This window comes from Equus caballus, chromosome 7, assembly GCF_041296265.1.
Source record: "Equus caballus isolate H_3958 breed thoroughbred chromosome 7, TB-T2T, whole genome shotgun sequence".
In the NCBI taxonomy this organism is placed as follows: domain Eukaryota; kingdom Metazoa; phylum Chordata; class Mammalia; order Perissodactyla; family Equidae; genus Equus; species Equus caballus.
Window position 1 is genome coordinate 56842550 of NC_091690.1, and position 23655 is coordinate 56866204.

General features: G+C 39.9%; 1 protein-coding gene across 4 annotated transcripts in view; it reads right to left on the bottom strand.

Moving 5' to 3' along the window:
• FAT3 (FAT atypical cadherin 3) overlaps positions 1 to 23655 on the bottom strand; it is a 617178-nt gene that overhangs the window by 320550 nt on the left and 272973 nt on the right. For all 4 annotated transcript variants that reach the window (XM_023645581.2, XM_023645579.2, XM_070273207.1 and 1 more), the window contains exon 3: positions 18064 to 18378. In XM_023645581.2, the coding sequence (XP_023501349.1) occupies positions 18064 to 18378 (315 nt within the window). The remainder of the gene's footprint in view (positions 1 to 18063; positions 18379 to 23655) is intronic.

Genomic DNA, 23655 nt, shown 5'->3' on the forward strand with positions numbered 1-23655 from the left:
GGATCGAGAGGAAGAGCATTTTAGTAGCAGGGACAGCAAGGGCCATGGCCAAGAGTGTGTCCCAGGGCTCAGGTGACATAAGGAGGGCAGTGAGGGTGAGGCGTGGAGGTGGCGGGGAGAGGGCAGACCAGACCTGTCTTTAGCGGCCAAGGGAAGGACTTGGGCTTTGACAGAGTGAGACCGAACTTCTCTGAGCATCTGTAGACTGGTGAACATTACTTACAGCGCATGCCTTCGACAGTTGTGAAGATTCAATAAGACCTCGGCACAGTGGCTGGCACACATCAGTCTCAAAACCAGCTAGGAGAGCACTATAACCTTCACTGCGATAATGCCTAACCACGAATGGCCGTCCATGCAGGACCAGGAGCTCCCTGAGGGCTGAGGTAGCGGTTAGTCCTTCTGGTCTCCAGAAGAGAGCACTGCTCACTGGAAGCCCCAGGAGTCTTTGTCAATCCTAAGTGCTTTCTGGGTTGGGGACAGGACTCCGGGCACCTCTCCTAAGGGTGATCCTGTTAAAAGTCTGGCTTTCACAGTGTAATCTACTTCCTAGGTTGGGGGAGGCAGGTCAGGTGATGACAAACATAGTTGGTCCTTGCCACGTCTGGTCGTTATAACTGACTAGGTGTTTCTATACTTATTTGTGAAAAGAAGCCAGCTTCTCCCTGCTGACATCCTTTAGAAATGCGTACATTTTAACGTTTTACTGGGTCCTGTATTCCTCGGAACAGAGCCATCTGAGATTCTTCTCTCCACAAAAGGGCCGACGACGAGGTTCACACACAGAACACCTCCCCTAGTGCATGCAAGTGTTGGTTTACCATCATTCTTGTCTTGACAAAGAACCCTGGATGCTGGGGAAATTAAAGCCCTGAAGGGAGAGGAGCCATTTGTTCAGTAGGGATTCATAAACATGAAATGAAGTACTTCAAAAATTCTAACAAAAGTCTGTGGGAAGTGGGAAGTAGACAGACCCTGCCTATCTGGAGGGTTGACACATTACTCCTTCTGTACTCCACGGGCGTAGCATGGTGCCTGAATATAGAGTAGGTTTTTCATACATGTTTGTTGAATTAATTAATTCATAACTAATACATAAGTCAAGGCACAATAATATCGACTCATTAAAGACCAGAGAACGTTGAATTTAGTTACCATGAGTTCATGAGACAGACCAAACCCACCAGCACACAAGGCACTACTTTCAATATTCTGTTCTTAATAAGGTTTCTGAACATCTGGTGCTACTTGTGTCCCCACCTCTCCCTTCATTTTACACAATGGTTGGCCTTCCTCAAAAATAAAGGTGGTTTAGTGACCCAAATTTGTCTGTTGCTTTTGACTCTGAGGTATAAAATTCGAAACAATTTTTCTATGGGTTCCCTAGGTAGACTTTCACCCGGTAAAAGAGGTTATTCTAAGCCTATCACAGATAAAGTACGTGAGAGTTTTAATATTGTGAAGCATCATATAAATTACAATTACGATTGCAATTATTATTATGATATCTATTAGCAAAGACCAACTCCCATATCTTTCCTATTTATGGAAGTAGAAGGCATTTCCAAAATAATTACCTGCTTTTTCCCCCACATAGCAAATCATATTAAAATCAAACATAATAGAAGGACAATATCACCGTGACATTGTTTTAACCAGACCCACACCTTTAACCATTTCACTTAATGTTAAATAAGACCTGGCACAGAACTGATGCCGCAGTTCCCAAAGTGCTTTGATAACCTAGGATAAACTGATTTAAAAAGTGACTAATGAACCATTAATTTTCCTTTATGAAGACGCAGGAAATTTCCAGTACTGTGTACTTTCTGACGACTTGCAGACTCTGTCAACATAAAATTTCTTTCAGTTCCTCAGAGGCAAGTGAATCCAGAGATGACATTTTGAAAATAGTTCAAATGTCAAATGGGAGTTTAAACAAAAGCAATTAGTCAAGAGAATTTCAGCCATGGTTGGATTTCAGAAAAGTATTAGTGCTTTTTGCTACAAAAGGAGTTCAGAAATCCCTGTGCAATACTAACAAATGATACATTTTATCCATAGCATGTATTCATTCATCCATTCATTCAATATTTCCTTAGAGCATCTTCTGTGTGTAAAGCACTATTCTTGGAATGGATAACAATGGGCTTACTCCCCACTGTACCCTGGTGCCTACCACAGTGCCTGGTACACAGTAAGTGCTAAGTAAACAATACTGAATGTTGGGGCCGGCCCAGTGGCATAGTGGTTAAGTTCATACGCTCCACTTTGGCAGCCTGGGAGTCATGCGTTTGGATCCGGGGTGTGGACTTACACACTGCCTGTCAAGCCACGCTGTGGTAGCATCCCACACACAAAATAGAGTAAGATATTAGCTCAGGGCCAATCTTCCTCACAAAAAGAAAGAAACAAACAAACAAAAACATCACTGAATGTTAAACAGATGAATGAGTACACAGATGATGAGTAAGAAACAACATTTTGCCTATTCTGAAGAATCTTATTTTTTTGTAATGCAAATGCCAGCACATTTCCTATACTATGAATGGCCTGAGAAGTAAGAACAGAATATTTACTTGGTTTTGCTTCCTTTTGCTGCAGGTCACTTGGATATTAGAAACCAGAAGATTACACTAGAAGAAAACTAGAACTCATTGCAGAGAGAAAAATTTCTCTTTATTTAGCTGAGTCTAAGTAGTCTAAGTATATAAGTAAGTAGTCTAAGGAAGGAGTGTAAGTAGATAGTGAAAAATGAAGTTGTGTAATTATAGGGAAAACCTAGCAACTGTGACCTGGGTCAAAAAGGTATGCCATGGTTTATTTTAAGACAAGAGGATGCCAAGCAGGAACATTACTTTGAAGGTATGTGAACAATTTGAAGGGACAGAAATTATTGGAGTCCAAAAGGTTCTCTTAAGGTCAACACTGAAAGCTTCACAGTTTATAAGATTTATGTAACAAGGGTCTTATTTTAAAAAACCTCGCTTATCTTCTTACTGTCTATGATTAATTTGGAAAAAAGTGGACTTTTTAAATAGTTTGTTTACAACAATTTTCCTTTAATGGAAATGGGCCAGAATTGTATGCTTCCACCTGGTTTCATACAGAGACAGCCTCTTCACCAATATAATCAGTCCAGGAGAGGGGCAAAGATGGCCTGTGATGACTGAAATAAATGCCACAAAGCCTGGCTACTGACGCTGTGCCACTTCTACTTTGTGGGAGGAGTCTTCAAGGTCACCCTTCAGAGCCTAGTGCCTCCCAAGCTACTTACTATTCTAACACCTTATTTATATGATGCCTCAGCAGACGAGAGGCAGCAAATTAGAAGGCAGAGCCCTGGAAGGGAGAGGCATACTGATAACAGAAGCTAGTGCTGGCAAGCTGAGCTCAAGTGAGGAGACCCAAAGAGGACTGTATTTGATGGCCCCAGACAGCAACTAACAGTCCAAATGGAAACCCTGTATCCACGGCGGACTGGATGATTTGCAGAGCCCACTGCAAAATGAAAATGCTAAGTCCCTTGTTCAAAAATTCTTAAGAATTTCCAGAGAGTGACAGCAGAGCATTAAAGCACACATGTGGCCCTTCTGCACTTGGACCCTCTATGGCCGCATAGGATGGAGGCCCACGAAGCCACGCCTGCTTGTACCATTACGTTCAGAATACTATGCTTCAAAATTGAAAGACACATTTAACACCCTTTGGAAAGTTGCCCAGAAATATAGATGTTTTGTTGTTGTTGTTGTTTTGACACTTAAAGGGTTAAACCTCAGTTATCTGGGAAAACCACTTATGCATCATTCCTCTATCTCAGGAGATACTAGCTATGACTAATATTCCAATATGCAACTTCAAGAACAAGTCACACAGGTTTTTCCTTTATTGTGAAGTGTTTCTGTCTCGTAAACAGCCTGTTTGTTCTTTCAGGCCTGAGAAGTTTCCTATTTCTTTGTGTTCTTCCCACACCTATGCACAGAATCCAAAATCCATAAAGCCTTATTAAATCAGAGGATGAAGGTACAAAATAATTGAAATTATTTACTAGTCATTACAACCCAGCAAAGCATTGATAGACATCTACTGAAAACATCTCTAATATTTCTAATCATAGACATGTAAATATAAATCCACCAGTATATTTGATTAACTATAAAAGTGAGACTTTGGAGACTCTGATTATCAAAGCCCACTTTACACTGAAAGTCATTTCATTGGGCACTAAAAGTACTTAAACACTAAAATTATAGTAATAGGTCTAAATCTAGTTTCATAATAAACCATTTTAATAAATATCCCTATTCCCCGTGCATGAACATCACTTCTTCAAGGGAAAGCATTTCTCACTATGACAGAAAACAATTTAACTAAGTGAAAAACGAACAATTCAGTATGTACATAGCCAAGATGAAGTATGTCTTTAGAAAATAGGAAATTTTACGAAGAAGAGAAATTAACTTAAGTGGTAGAAGGTAAAATTGGATTTGTCTTGCTTAACTGAAGTACCTGCAATGGCAATGTATTTAAAAATGGTGCCCTGGCAGAGGTTCAGCATTTTCTGCCTGTAATAGTCTGTTTCTAATGTGATGGATTTATTTTACATCTCCTCACTCATGTTCTCAGATGTTTTCCTTCCTAAAATGACCAATAAATATTCTAACTATTTATTATTGCCAGAAAAAAGTCCCATAAAATAACCTTAATATTATTTACTTAATCTCTTCACTTTTAAGCTATGTGACAGTAGCAATAAACAACAGTTGATGGTAAAATCATACTAAAGATTAGGGTCCTCGTTTCATCATCCTTGGACCCTGTATGCCTAGGACAGTACCTGGTATAGAGCAGGCCTTCATAAAACTGAACATGTAGTATATAGCTGAGACCTTCAAGGCATTTAAACAGACTGATTCTTCATCAATTGCCACACAGGATTGTTTATAAGCAAATTCTGTTGAAAGGCAAGAATTTTGAACGCATGTAATAATAACTATAAGAGTTAATATTTGTTGAGCACTTCATATGTGCAAGGCTAAGTTAAATGCTTTATAAAATACATTAGCCTGTTTAATCCTTACAACAACTCAGTTAGCATCCGCACTTTACTGATGGAGAACCTGAGCCATAAGAAATTAGAAACTTGTCCGTTGCCATATGGCTAGTATATGAATGAGATGGAGCTCCAATTGAGGAGGAATCCAGGCTTCTTGTGGGTGTACTGGTTGAATTTTACAGGGTGAAATTCTTAGAAGACAGGTGGTTATCATGCACATCTTGTTCAGCAGGTTCAGGATAAGCTGAGTTGTCCAAAATAAGATAATTTCCCTTTAACAGAATTGTTGGCAAATTTTCCCAAGGAATACTACAGATAAAATTTAAACCAGTAAATATCCATCTGAGAACTATTAATAAAGAGAGACAGGACTTAATCCAAGCACATACTGGAGACCACAAATATTTGGGGTCATGACCCAGAGAATTTCACAAATGAAAGATGAAAAGTGGTGGTCAGCATTCGAGCTAATGTAGATGAAAAATCCCAACAATAATTGTTTCTTATAAAGACAAATACTTTTCGCTGATCTCTCCCCTAATTACCAAATCTAAAGGCGTCTTCCAGTCTTTAACCTTTGTGTAGCAACCGACATTAGAGAACATTTCTTCTTTCTTGAGCCTCTCCCTGACTTGGTTTCCACAGCAACAGTCTGTTATGGTTCTTTCACTTATATAAAGAGAAACTCTTTTCAAACTTTGATGGCAAAATTTTGCATTATTACTACAGTGTATACTAGAGAATTTAAGGGCAAAGAACACAGTTCAGTATCACAAAAATCTGGACCAGCCATTGGAAAGTCTCAAGATTAAGCGTATCAGAGCCCATCTGTCTGTCTGTCTCTCAGCTTTTTCAGGCACACAGCCATTGTTTCAGTCCTTTCGGGCTGCTATAACAAAACACCATAGACCAGGTGGCTTATAAACAACAGAAATTTACTTCTCACAGTTCTGGAGGTTGGATGTCCAAGGTCAAGACACCAGAAGATTTGGTGTCTGGTGAAGGCCCACTTCCTGATTGATCGACTACATCTTCTAGCTGCATCCTCATATGGCAGAAGAGGAGAGGGCTCTCTCTGTGGTCTCTTTTAGGGCATTAATCCTATTCATGAGGGTTCCACTCTCATGACATAATTATTTCCCAAAGGCCCCACCTTCAATACCATCACACTGGGCATTAGGTTTCAACCTATGTATTGGGAGGGGGCACAAACATTCACCCTCACTTCTCAGGTTTACAACTCCTCCATTCCACTACAGCCAGAGATTATCTCTGAATCCCAATAACAAATTCCTGGAAGAGAGAATCTTGGTCTCCGTGTCAAGGAGGGAAGGATTGGGGGTCAGGATCAGAGGCAAGGGATGATGTTGTGGGCTGAGCAAATATCTCCAAAGTTATTTACAAGGTACCTTCTCTGTGAGATTTCAAGCCTGTTGCTCCTTTTCACTACACCCTGAAAACTGTCTTCACCTCTTTATTTGCCTCTTCTCAGAGGCACAAAGTCCTGGTGAAATGAATTTCTACAGTCTGTCCCATCAGTCCCCTTCCTTCATTCTCTTTAATGGCAGTGTCAAAGACCATCAGAGGTAGAGATGGTCTCAGGGCCTTCAATGGCAAACAAACATAATTTCTCATACCAGCTCCCCGTTAGTCTTAGGTTGATATGGATGCCAAGTGTAGGTGTAATATGAAAGGTTGTTATAACCCATTAATGATGTCTGCCATGGGAGCAACAAACGTCTTATCAGTGCATGTGTCAGATATTGATGTTTTTGATTCTTGTTCAAATTCTTTGATTTACAGGTGAGGCTTCCGAGGCTTATAGAAATGAGGTAAACTTGTCCACTGTTATTAAGAGTAGTTAGTGGCAGTGAGTGGACTAAAATCTGGATAACTCAACTATTACTACTAGTGCTGTTTCTAAGGCATCTTACTATTCCATTCTTGGGAAGTAGATATATCTAAAACAGAGAGAGAAATTTCCAGGAGCCTGAGAGAGAGCTCTCTCTTTAGTCCCATCCCAGTCCACTTTTCAGCCACAATTTAATTTAGATGATCACATATATGGAAGTCAGCATGGCAGATGGACACATCTTACAAGATGAAAGTTAACAAACCCACAGGTAAAGTGTTATACTTATTTATAACTTGAAAACACTAATTGACTAAGGCCTTAATCATACAATGTGGATGCCAAACAAACTAAAACAAAACTCTACATGTGATGACAATATCATTTCACACTTATTGAGAGCTTATTATATGCTAAGTACTTTTTTTTTTAGATTTTTTAAATTTTTTTCCTTTTTCTCCCCAACATCCCCCAGTACATAGTTGTATATTCTTCGTTGTGGGTCCTTCTAGTTGTGGCATGTGGGACGCCACCTCAGCGTGGTTTGATGAGCAGTGCCATGTCCGCGCCCAGGATTCGAACCAACGAAACACTGGGCCTCCTGCAGCGGAGCGCGCGAACTGAACCACTCGGCCACGGGGCCAGCCTGATGCTAAGTACTTTTTAGATTACTTTATATATATATATATATTAACTAATTTAATCTTGATGGCAAGCCAATTCACTACTATAATTATTCCCATTTTTACAGAAGAGGAAACTGATGCTCAGAAAGGTTAAATAATGTGTCCAACATCACATAGCTACAAGTGGTCCAGCTGGGATTCAAACATGAAGACATGTGACTCTAGTGTCCAAGCTCTTGAACACTACTCTGTGTGGCTTCTCTTGTTCCAGCTTTATTATGAAGTCTAACTATGACTAGGCATGGCAACCTGCTAAACAAGCATGTGTCATTTTGCTAAAATGCAATAAGACTGCTTTCAATAACTCACTACATGCTGGCTCTGTAATTTTGTCAGAGTTCCACATGCTTTCAAGAACAGTCTACCTCAATATGAATAAAATGTATAGATTTTTAAAACACTTGTACGTTTTCATAAGAATGTCAAGAAGCTAGGAACAAAGTCATTCAAAAATGACAGAAAATGATGTGCTAACAATACTAAAACTGGACTTCAGGTTCTCAAGGTCAGTGTGAAATGACACTTCATCCTGTAGTAGCTTTTAAGGTAGAAACTTCCAGTGCTCTGAAGGGAGAGTGCTTCCAGAGAGTCCACTTTAAAGACTGAGAAATGAGAAAATAAATGAGACTCTGATGAGATCCTGATTTAGGAGGCACACCAAACGCCAGTCAACAGTAACATCCATGGGGCCTCGTGCCTTACATAAAAATACTCCCACAGTTGGCACGGTACAGCATGAGAGCACCATCCATAGATGATCTTTCAGAAGGCCTGAAATGATTGTAATAATTCAATGCCACACAAGTCTGTCTTCAAAATCCCTATCTTGTTTAGAACTATCCAAATAATTAAACTCAACTTGGTCAAAAGTATTGAAAAACAAACCAAAAAACTAACTAAAGTCAGGCTTCACTAGTGCAAAAACTGCTAAAATTCTTAACAATACATACCGTGAAAAGAGCACTGTACTAGAAGTCAGTGGCCCTTAGTTCCGCCAACTAGCTTCGCTCCCTCAGGAGAGCTCCACTTTCCCACCTGTACCCCAAGATCATACCTTGTATTGGTTCCCTTGGGCTGCTATAACAAAGTACCACAAACTGGAGGGCTTGAAATAACAGAAATTTATTCTCATACAGGTCTGGAGGCTAAAGGTCCCACATCAGGGTGTCGGCAGGGCCATGCTCCCTCTGAAGGCTCTAGGGGAGAATCCTTCCCGGTCTTTTCCTCGCTTCTGGTGGTCGCCAGCAATCCTCGGCATTCCTTGGTCAGTGGCAGCTTAACTCCAATCTCTGCCTCCATCTTCACATGGCCGCCTTCCCTCTCTGTCTGGGTCTCTGTGTCCAAATTTCCCTCTTCCAGCAAGGACACCAGTCACTGAATTAGGGCCCATCCTAATCCAGCATGACGTCATTTTAACTTGATTACGTCTGCCAAGTCCCTATTTCCAAATAAGGTCACATTCACAGATACAGGGGGATTGGGACTTCAACCTGTCTTTTTGGGGGACACAATTTAACCCATAATATACATGTAAAACCAAGAGGGTACACACAATCAACTGACAGATTTCTCTGAGCTTCAAAGTTCTAGGATCATTCACATGTTTATTGAGTTTGCTTACATTTTTCAAATTTGATAGCATTTGTCTTTAGCATTATAGACCATTAATCAGACCAACCTTAGCTATGCACTGACTAGCTGAGAGACCTTGGGCAAGTCACTAGGTGCCAGAGTCCCAGTTTCTTCCAAGGATTGTGGTGAGAGCTAAGCGAGCTTATATACGAAAACACTGGCAGGCAGGGGCACAGAGCCAACCTATGCTTCCCACCTTCCCATCATACCTGGGAGGGAGGGGCACACACCCAGGGGATATCCAGCAGTCTCCCTGACAATGGCATGGAAGAATGAAGAGAGGCAGGCAGTGGTTTCAATTAAAATTCACTGTTTCTTTCAGAACAGGAGAAAGTAATAAACCAATGTTGTAAATTACTGCTGTGGAATTAATGCCCAGATAGAAGAAATAAAAGAGAAATTTATTACCTTAATCAATCTCATTTTATATATATATATACAACTCCATCATCTGCTTTATTTACGTGACTCTATCACCCTCCCAAATAATTCTCAATAATTTCCAGCAGCAGCTATGCCAGCAGCTGAGCCCAAGGGCAGGCTAGCTATCGAGGAACAGCACCACTCTCCACACTCTTTCTTGGCGGGTTAGCGGGACATGGGAGCAGCATGGAAGATGGAGCAACACCGCTAGCCACATAGAATAACCAGCACTCTGCCCCTCCGGGAGGCGCCTCTGAGCCACTTGCAAGCCCAGTGTAAGTTCCCAGTCATTCAGCAGCATCATTTCTCTGCTCTCCAGGTTGTGCCTGCTCAATCCTCTCTTTCTTTTACCAAAGTTCCCCATGCCTGCCTGTAATTCAGTTTTATAAAATGAGCACCTGAAAATCATTTTTTTCAAGCAATAGTCAAATTAACTCAAAGATCTGAATCTCATAAATGGGATAAAACACATGCTATTGTCTAAGGAGCAGCACTGTCCTTCTAAACTTGACTTAATTTGGAGGTCAAGGGTCTCCTGCCTATTTCTGAGGGTGGCACCAGTTCCCACTTAGCAAAACCTTGACAATCCCCTGATGTAGCCAAAGACAGTGATCTGGGACACTAGTCTAAATCCCCATGAATCTGCCACCTCCCTGGGGCTTGTAAATGAGCACCGCATCCTTACAAGGGATCCAAAGACCTCAGAGAGCCTTAATCTGGACACTTGACGCAGAATCCCCAACCGAGGTCAAAAGGATTTTTTAAAAAAATTTTTCATCCACCTTCATTTCAGGGAAGAAACAATCCACATCTTTATCCATCAGAGGGCTGACATTAAGCAAGAACAAGATTTGAAGCTGCTTAAACATTTCAAGGGAATAAACCCTGGAACCCTCTAGATAATCTCTTCATGCTGTTTTCTGGAGAACATGGTTCAAAACGGATTCTGATGAGAATCTTTTACCAGCCAAATCCTCTCCAAATACTAAGAGCTGAGAAAATGATAACTTCATCCACATTCATTCTGTTTGAAGTTTTGTTATTGTTTCATTCTTTCTTTTCTAATGGACTTGATTTTAAGTATTCATAGGGCCTTTAAAATCCAAAGAACTTGGAGTCAGAGGGAAGTGAGAGGCAGTTTTAGATTTCTTCCCCTTTTCATTTTATTTCATTTTTATTATTATTAATAATATACATGTTTGTATCTATATGTAGATATGGATATAGACGCACATAGGTACTTTTTGTTTTTTTAGTTATCATTACCATCACACCTCCATAGCCAGTCATTCATTTTGTACAGTGTGCTTTGTTAACGGCAATGTGAAACAGAGTCTTGCAAAATATTCCACATTAGTTCACTGGTTCTCAATGGGGGCAGTTTTACCCCCTAGGGGACATTTGACAATATCTGGAGATAGTTTGGCTGTCACAACTAGGGGGAGGGGTGGTACCGGCATCTGGTAGAGGCCAGAGATGTGACTGAACATCTTATAATGCATGGGACAGCCCCCGACAATAAGGCTTATCCAGTCCAAACTGCCAACCGTATTGAGGTTGAGAAACTCTGAAATTGGTACTTATATTCACATCCAACATTCAAAAAGAGTCAACCCCCAGGAAGGAGGGCCACAGTCCCCCCAGGAGAGAGTGCATTCTTTTTTGTGATGGCCCGCCCTGACCAAGCCCTCTGCACCCTTTGAGCCCCCACCCTCATCCCCTCAGCCCACAGTTGTGAGTTGATCAAATGGGGAAATGCACAGCCTCCCCAGGGACATAATGACAGTGCAGAAAAGTTCCCTTTGTCCTTGTTCATTTGAGCACATTCACGGGGATGCAAAGGTCACTGCTGAATTTAAATAACCCCCTGTGATAAATCTGCAAGAGCCCGATTTGTTCTACTGGACTTGTTGGATTAAATGAACACAATTTAATGTTCTATAGGACAAGGCCTCCTTTCATGGCTGAAAGAAGGAGCGAGGGTGATTTACAGTTTCATACATACTCATTCGCTACATTATCTGCTTTGCGCCTGTACTTATGAATATCAACTCATCATCCAGCAGCCACTTCTACCCGTTCAGGAGAATTTAGCTTTCCATTAGGAAGAAATAAGGAATAAGAGATGGTAACAAGAGATTTCTACAATGTTCACTCTGAAGAAAAATCTCCAATATTTATATCCTTGTCCCTCACCTCGTGCGGTTTCTCTTTTTAATCTGTGATTTTTATAACATAAAGTAAGGTTTTCTTCTGTTTTCCAGGAAAAGGTAGTTTTCTAAGCAGATTACCACCAAACAGGGCTGTGCGTAAATGCAAGGCTTAGCTTACTTATGATACCAAATTATTTTTGACCACCACTAGCTCATGAGCTAATGTTTTAATAATGGCATACTAATATCAAATGTTTGTGTATTCATTAAAGTAGGTTTGAATTTCACTTAACTAACAGATTCTGCTTAATTCTATATATTTGGAAATAATACAAGCGTATCCAAACATTTATATAACCCAGATTTTTATTAACCACAAGACTTAGGAATCAGCGATGTTTTTGCTCAGAGGTGATTAGAGACAGGATTTTCATTTTTATCCACTTTATAAAACAGGAAGTATAAGCAAGGGTATGAGAGTTGATTTTGGGGGTGGGTGGAGACAGCACTTTGAATTCACAGTCAAATCTCAAAACTCCAGCACTATAAGGCAAGATTGTATGGAAAAAAGTTGGCGACCTTGTCCTCAGGTGGGTCTCTTAGCACCGTGTTACCTCCGTCTTGTTTCTCTTTGGACACTAAAGTCTAGAGACTTGTTAACCACACTCTCAGGAAAGCAACATCAGCATCGCCCAGGAACTTGTTAGAAATGAAAATCACTGGGCTCCACCCCAGGAATTTATAGTCTAACAAGCTTGCTGGGTGATTATCTTCAAGCTGAAGTGTGGTCTAGATTTCTCTGTTACTCCTCCCCTTAATACTTACCCACTATGTCTTATACCATCTAGAAAAAGGCAAGCTGATATTATTTGGAGTTGATGAAAAAAACTAAGGCTATCCAATATTTTAATAAGTTACCTTCCTGTTTTAATAGGGAAAAATGTCTAACCCCAAAGGAATCAATAGTTAGGGGTAGGATTGGAGGTATTCCTGTAGCAGACACACTTCTGAAGAGGATCTTTTTCTCTACACTCACCTGGTGGAGAGGGCAGCTAATCTTCCTACACATTAAGTACACTTTGGTCAGGTTAATCCCAAGATGCTCATGGAAAATAAAAGAAAGCTGAGCTTTGCCTCCACTTAAATAAGGTAGAGATGCCAGTGACCAGAGCACGGGCCAAAGGGAGACATGGCAGCTGCAGGAAAGAATTTAGAAAGCCAGTGCCCAAGATAATCAACCATCAGATCTGGATTAAGCAAGGATCACTTTCATGGCCACAGGTTCTCACCCAGCATATGCTAATCCTAGATCCACGTTTAACAGAGGCAAAGGAAAGAATCAAGGGATCTCTCTTATGTATGCTTTTTCTCTCTAAAATAATTAAAGAAGTAGGCCTCTCAGAAGGAAGATATAAAATTCAAGGCTTTTTAAAATCTGAATATCACCAAACCAAAAAACAAAAGAGAAGTGCATATTTTCTACTTCTAATATCTTACAACACTCTGGACATTTATGAGACTTTTAAAATTCCTTTTCTAATGATATAATGCCTCTCAAACTAACCTAAATATCAATGGATGGGCTTTCAAGTCCAGCTTAACTTGTTTCTATTCCCTGGGTAGTTGTCTGGCTTCTCTCTCTGCAGGTGGACCCATGCTTCAGGGCCCACTTCAGGTCTGTGAAGTCCTTGCCTCAGTCCCCCTTACTCAAGCTGGCATTGACCTTGCCCCACTCTGATATGTTATTCTGTTCACAGCTTATATTCCACAGAGTTTGACTATTTATTTCTTATAAACTGCCTTACACTTTTGCTAGCGTATATCATATATGTGATGGTCCTATTTTCCCCTTGAGACTGAAATCCCTGAGTGAGGATACTGTCTTATACGTCTATCACCCTTCCACCAACACCTGGCTCTAAAACAGCAGCCATATACAGTAGTGCACAATACACTTTGTAAAACTGAATAGAGGGTTCCAGTGCTACATACCAATAAGTAAGGAAAGTCACTGCTGCCTCTCAAGTATGCCTTCCTCAAAAGACAGTGGTGTTGTGAAGCAGTATGCTTGCACCTTATGCAAACTTTCTTCCAGTGGGGAATAGAGGATGATTAATGGCAACAACACAACTAACATTTACTGAGTGCTGTACTAAATGCTGGCATGCTGGCACGGTGCTAAGTGGCTGAGTCCATGCTGTAGACATGACTAAAATAAACATTCTAAAACCCTAGAGGAACTTCCCACACCTGTTCCCCCATTCAGCCTGGATGACCAATCAGTGGCCGGCTTGGATTTCTTTACACGTGCTAGCAGGAAGCATTTGAGTTCCTACGCCCCCAAAGAGGCACGTGAACACCAGCCTGTTGGGTGTCTCCTGCTCAGAACAGGAGGGTAGGGCTCCAATTACTGACCAGTTAAGACAGGCCTATGCAAGGAGGCTGCATTTGAAGGAATCCAACTGCGCAGCCTGGAATTAATCAAGGGTTCTCTGTAGAGGCCAGAAAGGACCTTGCAGCATTACAGCTTCGTTTTTCTGCTTTTTTTAAAGATTTTATTTTCCTTTTTCTCCCAAAGCCCCCCAGCATATAATAGCTGTGTATTTTTAGTTGTGGATCCTTCTAGTTGTGGCATGTGGGATGCCGCCTCAGCGTGGCCTGATGAGCAGTGCCATGTCCGCGCCCAGGATCCGAACCGGCGAAACCCTGGGCCACCGAAGCAAGAGTGCGTAAACTCAACCACTCGGCCACGGGGCTGGCTCCTCATTTTTCTTCTTAAGCCACAGGAATTACTGAAGGAGGTCCACAGACTACTGATTCTATGTGATTTTTAGATCTAGTAGAAAGAAATCAAACGGTTCTTTCAGTAGAGAACAGAGTGTTCAATAAAGATGTCTCCCTCCCTGAGTCTGGGATATCTGTTATCTGCTGCAAGCTGTGGACTATAAGGATTAATTTTATTTGAATTTGCATGAATCATTTTCATCTTTATTTATTATGTAGCACATTGCCAAAACAAAACAAAACTTTACAAATTTGAGCTCCACCACAGAGGAAGTAATGAAAGGTCAGTTTACCAGAGTCCACATCTAGTTAAAAAAATCTGAAGCATAAGTCTTTCCTAAACATACTGGTTAGGTATGCCTCCTGTTTCATCACTGAAAAGTGCTACATTAACATAACTATTTCAGACAAATGACATTAGAGAGACAGGAAGAAATGTCAAAAATTAAAGCATGTCGGGGCCAGCCCAGTAGCTGAGTGGTTAAGTTTGCGCACTCCGCTGCAGGCGGCCCAGTGTGCTGTCGGTTCGAATCCTGGGCGCGGACATGGTACCACTCATCGAACCACGCTGAGGTGGCGTCCCACATGCCACAACTAGAAGGACCCACAACTAAGAATATACAACTATGTACTGGGGGGCTTTGGGGAGAAAAAGGAAAAACATAAAATCTTAAAAAAAAAAAATTGAAGCATGTCATAGAGACTGCTGAGCTGGCTGAAGGTTGCTCCACAGGCATCATGATACAGCAACCAGCTTAACGAGAATTATACCAGGCTTGTGGTTCTGCCAATCTCAACAGAAACAGGCATAGTGATAACATGATTCTTCTAGAGCTTTGCAGTTTACCAATAACCTTCAAACACATCATGACAGTCTTCATGAGGAACCCCTGTGAAACAAGCAAGGTCATTCCCGTTTTCTAGGTAACAGCCTGAGGTTCAAGGACATTAAATGGCATGTCTGTAACCGGAGTTAAGCAGTCAGGATGGGGTATCAACTTCAGCTGCAGAGTTTCCATGTGCCAGGCACTGTGCTAAGCACTTCACATGAGGACTCTCATATTCCTTGCAACAATCTTTTTCTCACTGAAAACTAAAGTTCAGAGAGGTTCGATAACTTGCCTGAGTTCACAAAGCTGGTGAGGCCAGGACTGTCTGATTTAGTGTATGTTTACCTTGCTGTGGTCCATGGTGATTCCCAGTTAGGAAGAGCAGAGCAAGGATTTGAAATCCAGGACTTCCAACTCCAGATGTTACCTCCTCTATGAAGCACTCCCTGACCATCACTCTCGCCAACCCCATATTGAGTGAAACGCCTCTACCGTAATCCATTATTGCACTCTTTCACTTTCATGACTATTTGTTAATTTCACATACCTTTGGTCCCTGAAAGGCTTAGATCATATCTTAAGTCTATAAATCTATTTATTAGATCTTGTTTGAGAACTAGTGGGCACAATAAATGCTTGGTGAGTGAATAAACGGATAAACAAAATCCAGTATTTTCTAATCATATGTCTGAAAATTACAAAGTATGCTATATATTTCCTTTAGACAATTAGAAAAGTTGGTCTTAAATGTCATTGCTGGCACAAATGCTTGTAAAAATCTTTGGCAAAGACAGAGAAATTATAAATATGATTAAGGCTCTCATTATGCAATACAAGCCAAATTGTGATAATAAGTACTTTCTGAGAATTCACATGCAAAGTTTTAAAAACTGTATAAAAGATAGTTTTAGTTACATGAGTCTACATATTCTCCTCTGCATATAACATGCAATCTATGTTCTTCACATCCAATGCAAATTCTTCCCTGTGGCATTGATTCTTTCTTTATTTTCAGTCATAAGCAGAAGAAGAGAAGAGTTGAAACTGCCCTTTTGCAGGGTCCTTAAACTTAACAAAAAGAGGGTGCTGGGATCACTATTCATGATTCCAGCGGCCATGGAATTAACACTGAAGACACAGAATCTGACCACAGGGGTTTCAGATTCCACAGGGGCTGTGAAATCTGAAGATGGGTGTGCCCTCAACTTCTTTACTGTGACTTTTTTTTCTCTCTCTCTCTTTCTTGACTTTCTAAAGTATCTGAATTCACATCTCTATCACCATATTACACGGAGCTCTTTGCTATACTGAGAAAGTGAACCAGGAGGGGCTTCCCAGCACAGCTCAAGGGCTCCTCCTGTACATGCGCAGTTTCTCCTACTTAATGGGGCACTGAAAGGATGGGCTAGCTTCAAATCTCTATGTCTTCTCCTTCAAGTTTAAGTAGGCCTCAATCAGACACCGATAGCTGATGACCACTCTTCTTACAATGAAATCTGAGTCACATCCTGATTCACCACTGTAGAATGCTAACCTCTGCTTAACCAAATGACTGACCCACTCATCATTAGAGAAAATCAGCAGTTTCCAAAAAACTGAGCATTCTCTTCAAATTATGTTAATGGGAAGCTGACATTTATAAAACACGTGGGGTCAGTGGTACATTTCTGCTTTAATAAATAACAGGCAGGAGAAAGGACCATGAACTCTGTCAGTAGTTTGTCAGGAAAGCCGTGTGTGTCCATACCAACAAATATCAACCTAGCCTAACTTCACCAGTATCAACTCATTTGCCTAGGCAAAACAGCAGTATTATTTTATTTATATTCTTCTAAATTTCAATTAACTCAAACTCTATTCATCACAACTCTCACTGAGCATTTGACTCCCTTGTTCCGCTCTAAAAGAGGCAAATCACAGGAAAATAAGGAACCTCTGAGATTTCCTCTGCAAAGCATTTTTCCACTGTACAGACTTTTCTCACAATGCATTCAACCAAACTCTCCACCTGCTCTTTCCAATCCTTAGTCAACAAACTAAGTTTTCAGTACTATCCCCAGAAACTTTTTAAGCAAAAGACCAGAAAATTAAAATTTTGTATATTTTATGTAAAGATTGAGACACTGGCAGTTCTTCTAAGCATTGACACTTCACTGATGTGTAGTATGGGAATCACAAGAAATCCAAGGCTTAAACTTAAGGCTTTAAGGAGATCATTTACAGTAAGCTGACTAAGGCCAAGCAAAGCAGAAGTTCCTAGAAGTAGAGGTGTCACAAAGCCAGCTTACCCATGGAACCCAGCATGGGCCAGATTACTCTCTCCAAAGAAACAGAAAGGCAGCAGCTGGCCCTGTGAGTGCACTGGGAATCACTGTTTTTTATTTTGAATAAAGCAAATCTAAGGCTCTCTGTGAAAGCCTCTAATTTCTATTAGATCACTTCACCTTGATGTCAGCTGAAATCAAAACATACCAACCAGACAAGGAGAATGTTCACCCTTTCAAAGGCGACCCCAGAAAGAAAGAGATTCTCTACACAATAAAATAAATAAGGAGATAAATAAAATAATACAAATAAGCAAATGCTAGGCTGATGGATTTAAAAGCTGGACTACCAATTTAAAAAAGTCATATGAGCATTCTCTTACCTGTTTTGATATTGATGGCAAAAAAATTCTGAGGATTCCCACTTGTAATCCTGTATGTCAGTTTTTCATTGGAACTGGAGTCAGGATCCTCAGCCTGGATCTGAATGACAGATACATCCTTCGGAGAGTTTTCCATGACAACAGGATAATAAATAGGTTCCGAGGTCAGCGGGGCATTGTCATTCACATCTTCAATTTCAATGTAGACCTCAATAGTGGAATAGAGTGGAACAACGCCCCGATCCGTGGCATACACTGTCAGCCAGTACGACCCTGTTGTCTCGCGATCAAGAATGTCTGCAGTAGAGATGACTCCTAAGAGACAACAGAGAGAGTATAACTACTACAGAAAAACTTGAAGACATCAAGTAAATCATCCCAAATTCAAGAGGGCTGCACTAAGTGATTTTGGCATATGAAAAAAAAAATCCACAATACAAGATTAAATTAAGATGTTTCTCTTTACATAAGAAAATTATTTTCTGCAAAATCACATTAAATAGTTCTACCTTTTGAGAAGCAGAATTACATTCACAAATCCTTTATTTGAATTTTTTGGATAGACATATCAACACATGCATACATAACAGAGAAGAGACAATAGAAAGCAATGGGAAGAAAGAGGGCCAGAGGTCAAAACACTTCCCATGTTGCATGGGAAATGAGTACAATATCAGCCCAATATCTCCACTGACTTGATATTGAATTGATTTCCTATGCAACAAAAAGCTCTCCCAGGGTAAATTACTTTATCTTTCCTTCACAAAAACGAAAAAGACCTTTCAAATGTTCTTTTGCCTGTTAGGATGGAAAATATTTTGCATGCAAAGACATAAGCCTCCTTCATAGTATTTCCCTGAAAGTCAAGTGTCACAGTTATTCCAAACAATCAGAGAAGAAGCCATACCAACACACTTTCTAAATAAGCTCCAGCCCCCTCAAGAATGCTACAGAGGGCCCTAAATAAACTCTGAGCCAGTTTGAGAGATACTCACAGACAATCATTTTAAATTAGAAGCAGAAAAATGCCCAAACTGCTCCCTCCCATCTTTCTCATTTCATGGTTGAAACGAGTGCCAACCAGGAAACTGGATGTCTTCCAGAAAAGCCAACGAGAATACACAGTGCTCTTTAATGCCTTTACAGCCCTCACTCAAATCACCAAGCTCTAGAAACTTACTATAGCAACAGGCCCATAAGCACTTTCCACGGTGATGGGGAAACTCTGGGGTTCAGCCTATAAAAACTCTAAAAGTAGTCAGGATACTCATGGAAGGCATGAGATTAACGTAAACTCTATACTCTAAAAGACATCCGTGATAGGAGTCAGGAACAGTTCTCCAATTCTGGCCTGAATCTTCTATCTTCTGTATTCCTAACTGGGTTTTGATTGTATTAGGTACATAATTTGTCTACAGACCCTGCATAATTACCAAGTATAGCAACCGAGAGAAAGGAGGCCATCTGTCCAGAAACAGTTACGCTGGAATACTTAAAGTTGCCTAAAACTCAGAACAGCTCAAAGGGAGATAACCCAACTGATGTTGAAGTTTCAGCTCCAAACTTATCCACCAAAGAACCTTGCATAGTGTTATGCCATGCAACAAAAGATAATCTTAAGTATTCTCAATGGAAATATGCAAAACATAATGGGTTACTGTAAATTCATGGGTGATACCCGGAAGTCAAAATAGAAATGCCAGTATGGCATTAGAAGAGTAGATAGCAGATAACAGAGTGGGTAGAAAAACAGAAAGAGTGAAAAACAATGATTGTAAACATAATGCTCTGTGTCCACTGATTGAATGATTAACGAGTAGACATAAACTGGGTAAGACAGGGTAGAATGTCAACATGGCAATAAGGTCCAGAGAAGGCTCTGAGGTCTGGAGACCTGGCCAGGTATGAGCACATCCACAAGTACAGGGCATAGGTCTATTAGAGACACCACACTAGTTTCATGGGACATTCATAGCACTCATAGCCATGAGCCACTGTGCAGACATGGGTGGTGCTGCCACCCAGAAGAATTGGAGCGCTTCAAGTCAGAGGGTGGTCAAGTAACCGGAAATCAAGTAATCTGTGGAATGGAGACAAAGAGTAGGCAGGCAGTATCTGGGATGAGGGATATAGGTTGCAAAAAATGCTCTAAAGGTTCTGGGAATCACCTCTTGCATGAGACCTGTCAATTCAATTCACAAGCATCTACTGGACCCTGGAGGAACATAGGTAAAAGAGAAGGAATCTCTGTCTTCAAGGGACTCACAGCCTTGTTGAGAGGACAGATCTCTAACGAGGAGGTCTGCACTGAGGGAATAACTGCACAGCCAACAGCCAGGAGGACTCTGTCTCCTCTAGTTTAGACTGATACACTGGGAAGGGCAAAGAATCTAGAAACAGAGAGAGGAGGCAGGCAAGGGAAACAGCATTTACTGAGCATTTATAATGTGCTATGAGACTTGCAACACAACTTCTCTATAATGTAAGCTTTATAATCCTCTCTTAGTGATGAGGGCATCAAGACTCAAATGTGAGTAGGTAACTTGCTCAAGGTCACACGGCTAACTGTAGAAAAACTCAGGTCTGTCTGCCTCGAATGCTCCAATTTCAAATCTAGACTCCATTACTCACTACCTGTTTGACCCTGGACAAGCTGTTTAAACTAAGCAAGCCCAGTTTTACTACCCATATCTCAGTGTTGTGATCATGTAATTAAATGTATGCCAAGAGTTTGGCAAACTGCTTGCAATGTAGTAGATGCTGAGTACATGTTAAATCAATGTGAATCAAAAGCGATACCAAAGCCTTGTAAATAGTAACCACACCCCAAAGCAAGGGACAATCTGGAGAGGAAAGAAGTTTGGGATGGACTGTCCTGTTGGATATTTTTTCTTCTCTGGTCACGTGGCATTCTCGCATAGTTTTTGTGACTTGCCCATGATACCTTTTCATGAAAATATCTGGTCTGTTTGGGGAAGAGCAAAGCAAGGCCACTAAAAAGAGAACTTAATAAGCAACAAAATCAAAGAAGTTTAGTCAGCTTTGTTTGTACCTTGCCTGATTCCCCCCCACGAATGCACTCACATGCACACACAAGCAAGCATATGTGTTCAGGTGTACACACGCACACACATACAAATTTCCAGTCATAGAATTGCTTTGTGATCCTTGGAAGTCACTTAATTCTCTTTTCTTGCACCTGTCAAACTGGAAGATAGTATATCACAGGCTTTGGATATTAAATGATTTTGAGAAGTCCTTGGATGAAAGGCACCCACAAATGCAAATTAAAATATATGGGTGGAATTTTACTCTATTTTTAAATGAAAGATCAGACATGCCCCTAGAAATTAGAATTCTCTCTAAGATAAAATATATCTATGGCTATATTCACTCATTAACTAGAAGTGTAATGAGTATTCTGGAACATAGTGTTCAGGCATCAGTCTCATGATCCAAAAATTGGAGAAAGTGAAAAGAATGACTCTGAACTGTGTTGACAATTATTATAAGATTCATCCAAGACTCCATATTAACCATATTAATACAACCAATGCCTAATGACAGCATTCCCTTGCTTCCTTCTGTGCTTCACACCTCATTATGATCTTCATGGTTACAACGAAAAATGTAAATCCATATGACCTTTTCTATCAAGCAAAAATTTACTTTGAGGTGGCCCAAGGACTGCCAAAAATGAGCCCTTATCTTTGTGACAACTACTATACATTCTTTATTATTATTTTTAATTGAGGCATAATTCACATACAATAAACAGCACATAGTAAAGTAAACAATTCGGCAAGTTTTGATATCTGTGAAACCATCACCACAATCAAGATAAAAAAACACAACCATTATCCCCAAAAGTATTCTCCTTCCCACTTTTAATCCAATTAAAAATGCTCCCAATTTTCCCTACTCTCGGGCAACCAGACTAGCTTTCTGTCACTACAGATTAATTTATATTTTCTAGAATTTTATAAAAATGGAATCATATAGTATGTATTCTTTCAGTCTGCCTTCTTTCACCCAGAATAATTATTTTGAGATTCAGCCAATGTTGTATATATAATAAGACATCATACTTTTATATTTCTGAGTAGTATTCCACTATACAAGAACACCATAATTTTTTTTAACCCTTGACTTTTTGGACATTTAGGTTGCTTTCAGTTTTCACATGTTACAAATAAAGCTGCTAAGAACATTTCAAATACAAGTTCTGCATGGAAGTACCTTCATTACTCAAATAATTACCTAGGAAGAGAATGGTTATATCACATGGCAGGTGTACACTTACACCATTTTCCATTCTCACTAGTAATAAGCATGGAGCATTCCAGTTGCTCTGCATCTTCACCTGTGGCATACTTGCCATAGTCAGTTACCTTAATTTTAGACATTCTAATGAGTATGTAGTGGTATATCCTGCTTTTAATTCGCATTTCCTGATGATGTTGAGCATCTTTGAAAGTGCTTATTTTCCATCTCCCTCTGTTCTTTGGGTAAATGTTCAAATTTTTCATCCAGTTTTAAAATTGGATTGTTTGTTTTCTTATTATTGAGTTTTCAGAATTCTCTATATGTTCTGGATAAAATTCTTGTATCAGATATGTCATTTGCAAATATTTTTCCTCAGTCCATGGCTTGTCTTTCCATTCTCTTAGTAATACCTTTTGAAGACCAGAAATTTTTAATTTTAATGATATCTAATTCATCAATTTTTCTTTTATAGATCATGAGCTTTTGGTATGTGTCTAAGAAATCTTTGCCTAACTCAAAGTTACAAAGATTTTTCTCCTGTATTTTCTTCTAGAAGTTTATAGTCTCAGGTTTTATATTTATAAGTATGATCAATTTGGAGTTAATGTTTGTATATGACTCAAGGTATAGATCTAGGTTCATTTTTTTTGTATGTAGATATTCATTGTTTCAGCCCCATTTGTTGAAAAGACTATCTTTTTTCCATTGAATTGCCTTTGCCTCTTTGTCAAAAAGCAATTGACCATGTATGCATGAGTCTATTTCTGGACTCTCCATTCTGTTCCATTGATCCATTTGTCTATCTGCACATCCATATCACACTGTCTTAATTAATGTAACTTCATAATTAGTCTAGAAATCAGGAAACATAAGTCTTAAAATTGTGCTGTTCTTTTTCAAAGTTGTTTGGGATATTCCAGATGCTTTGTGTTTCCATATGAATTGTAGAATCATCTTTAGAATCCATATGAAATTTAGAAAAACCTACTAGTATATTTACTGGGATTGTGTTGACTCTATAGATCATTTTGGAAAGAGCTGACACCTTAACAACTTTGATTCTACTGATCCATGAAAATGGTATATCTCTCTATTTGTCTTCTTTTATTTCTCTAAGCAATGCTTTTCAGTACACAGATCTTGCACATCTTCTGCCAAATCTATCCCTAAACATTTTATATTTTGATGCTATTGTAAATGGCATTATTAATTTTAATTTCAACTTTTTTTGTTGTCAGTATATATAATATGATTGATTTTTGTATATTGATCTTGTTTCCTGCAACCTTGTTAAACTCTCTTATTAGTTATGAGAGTTTTTACAAA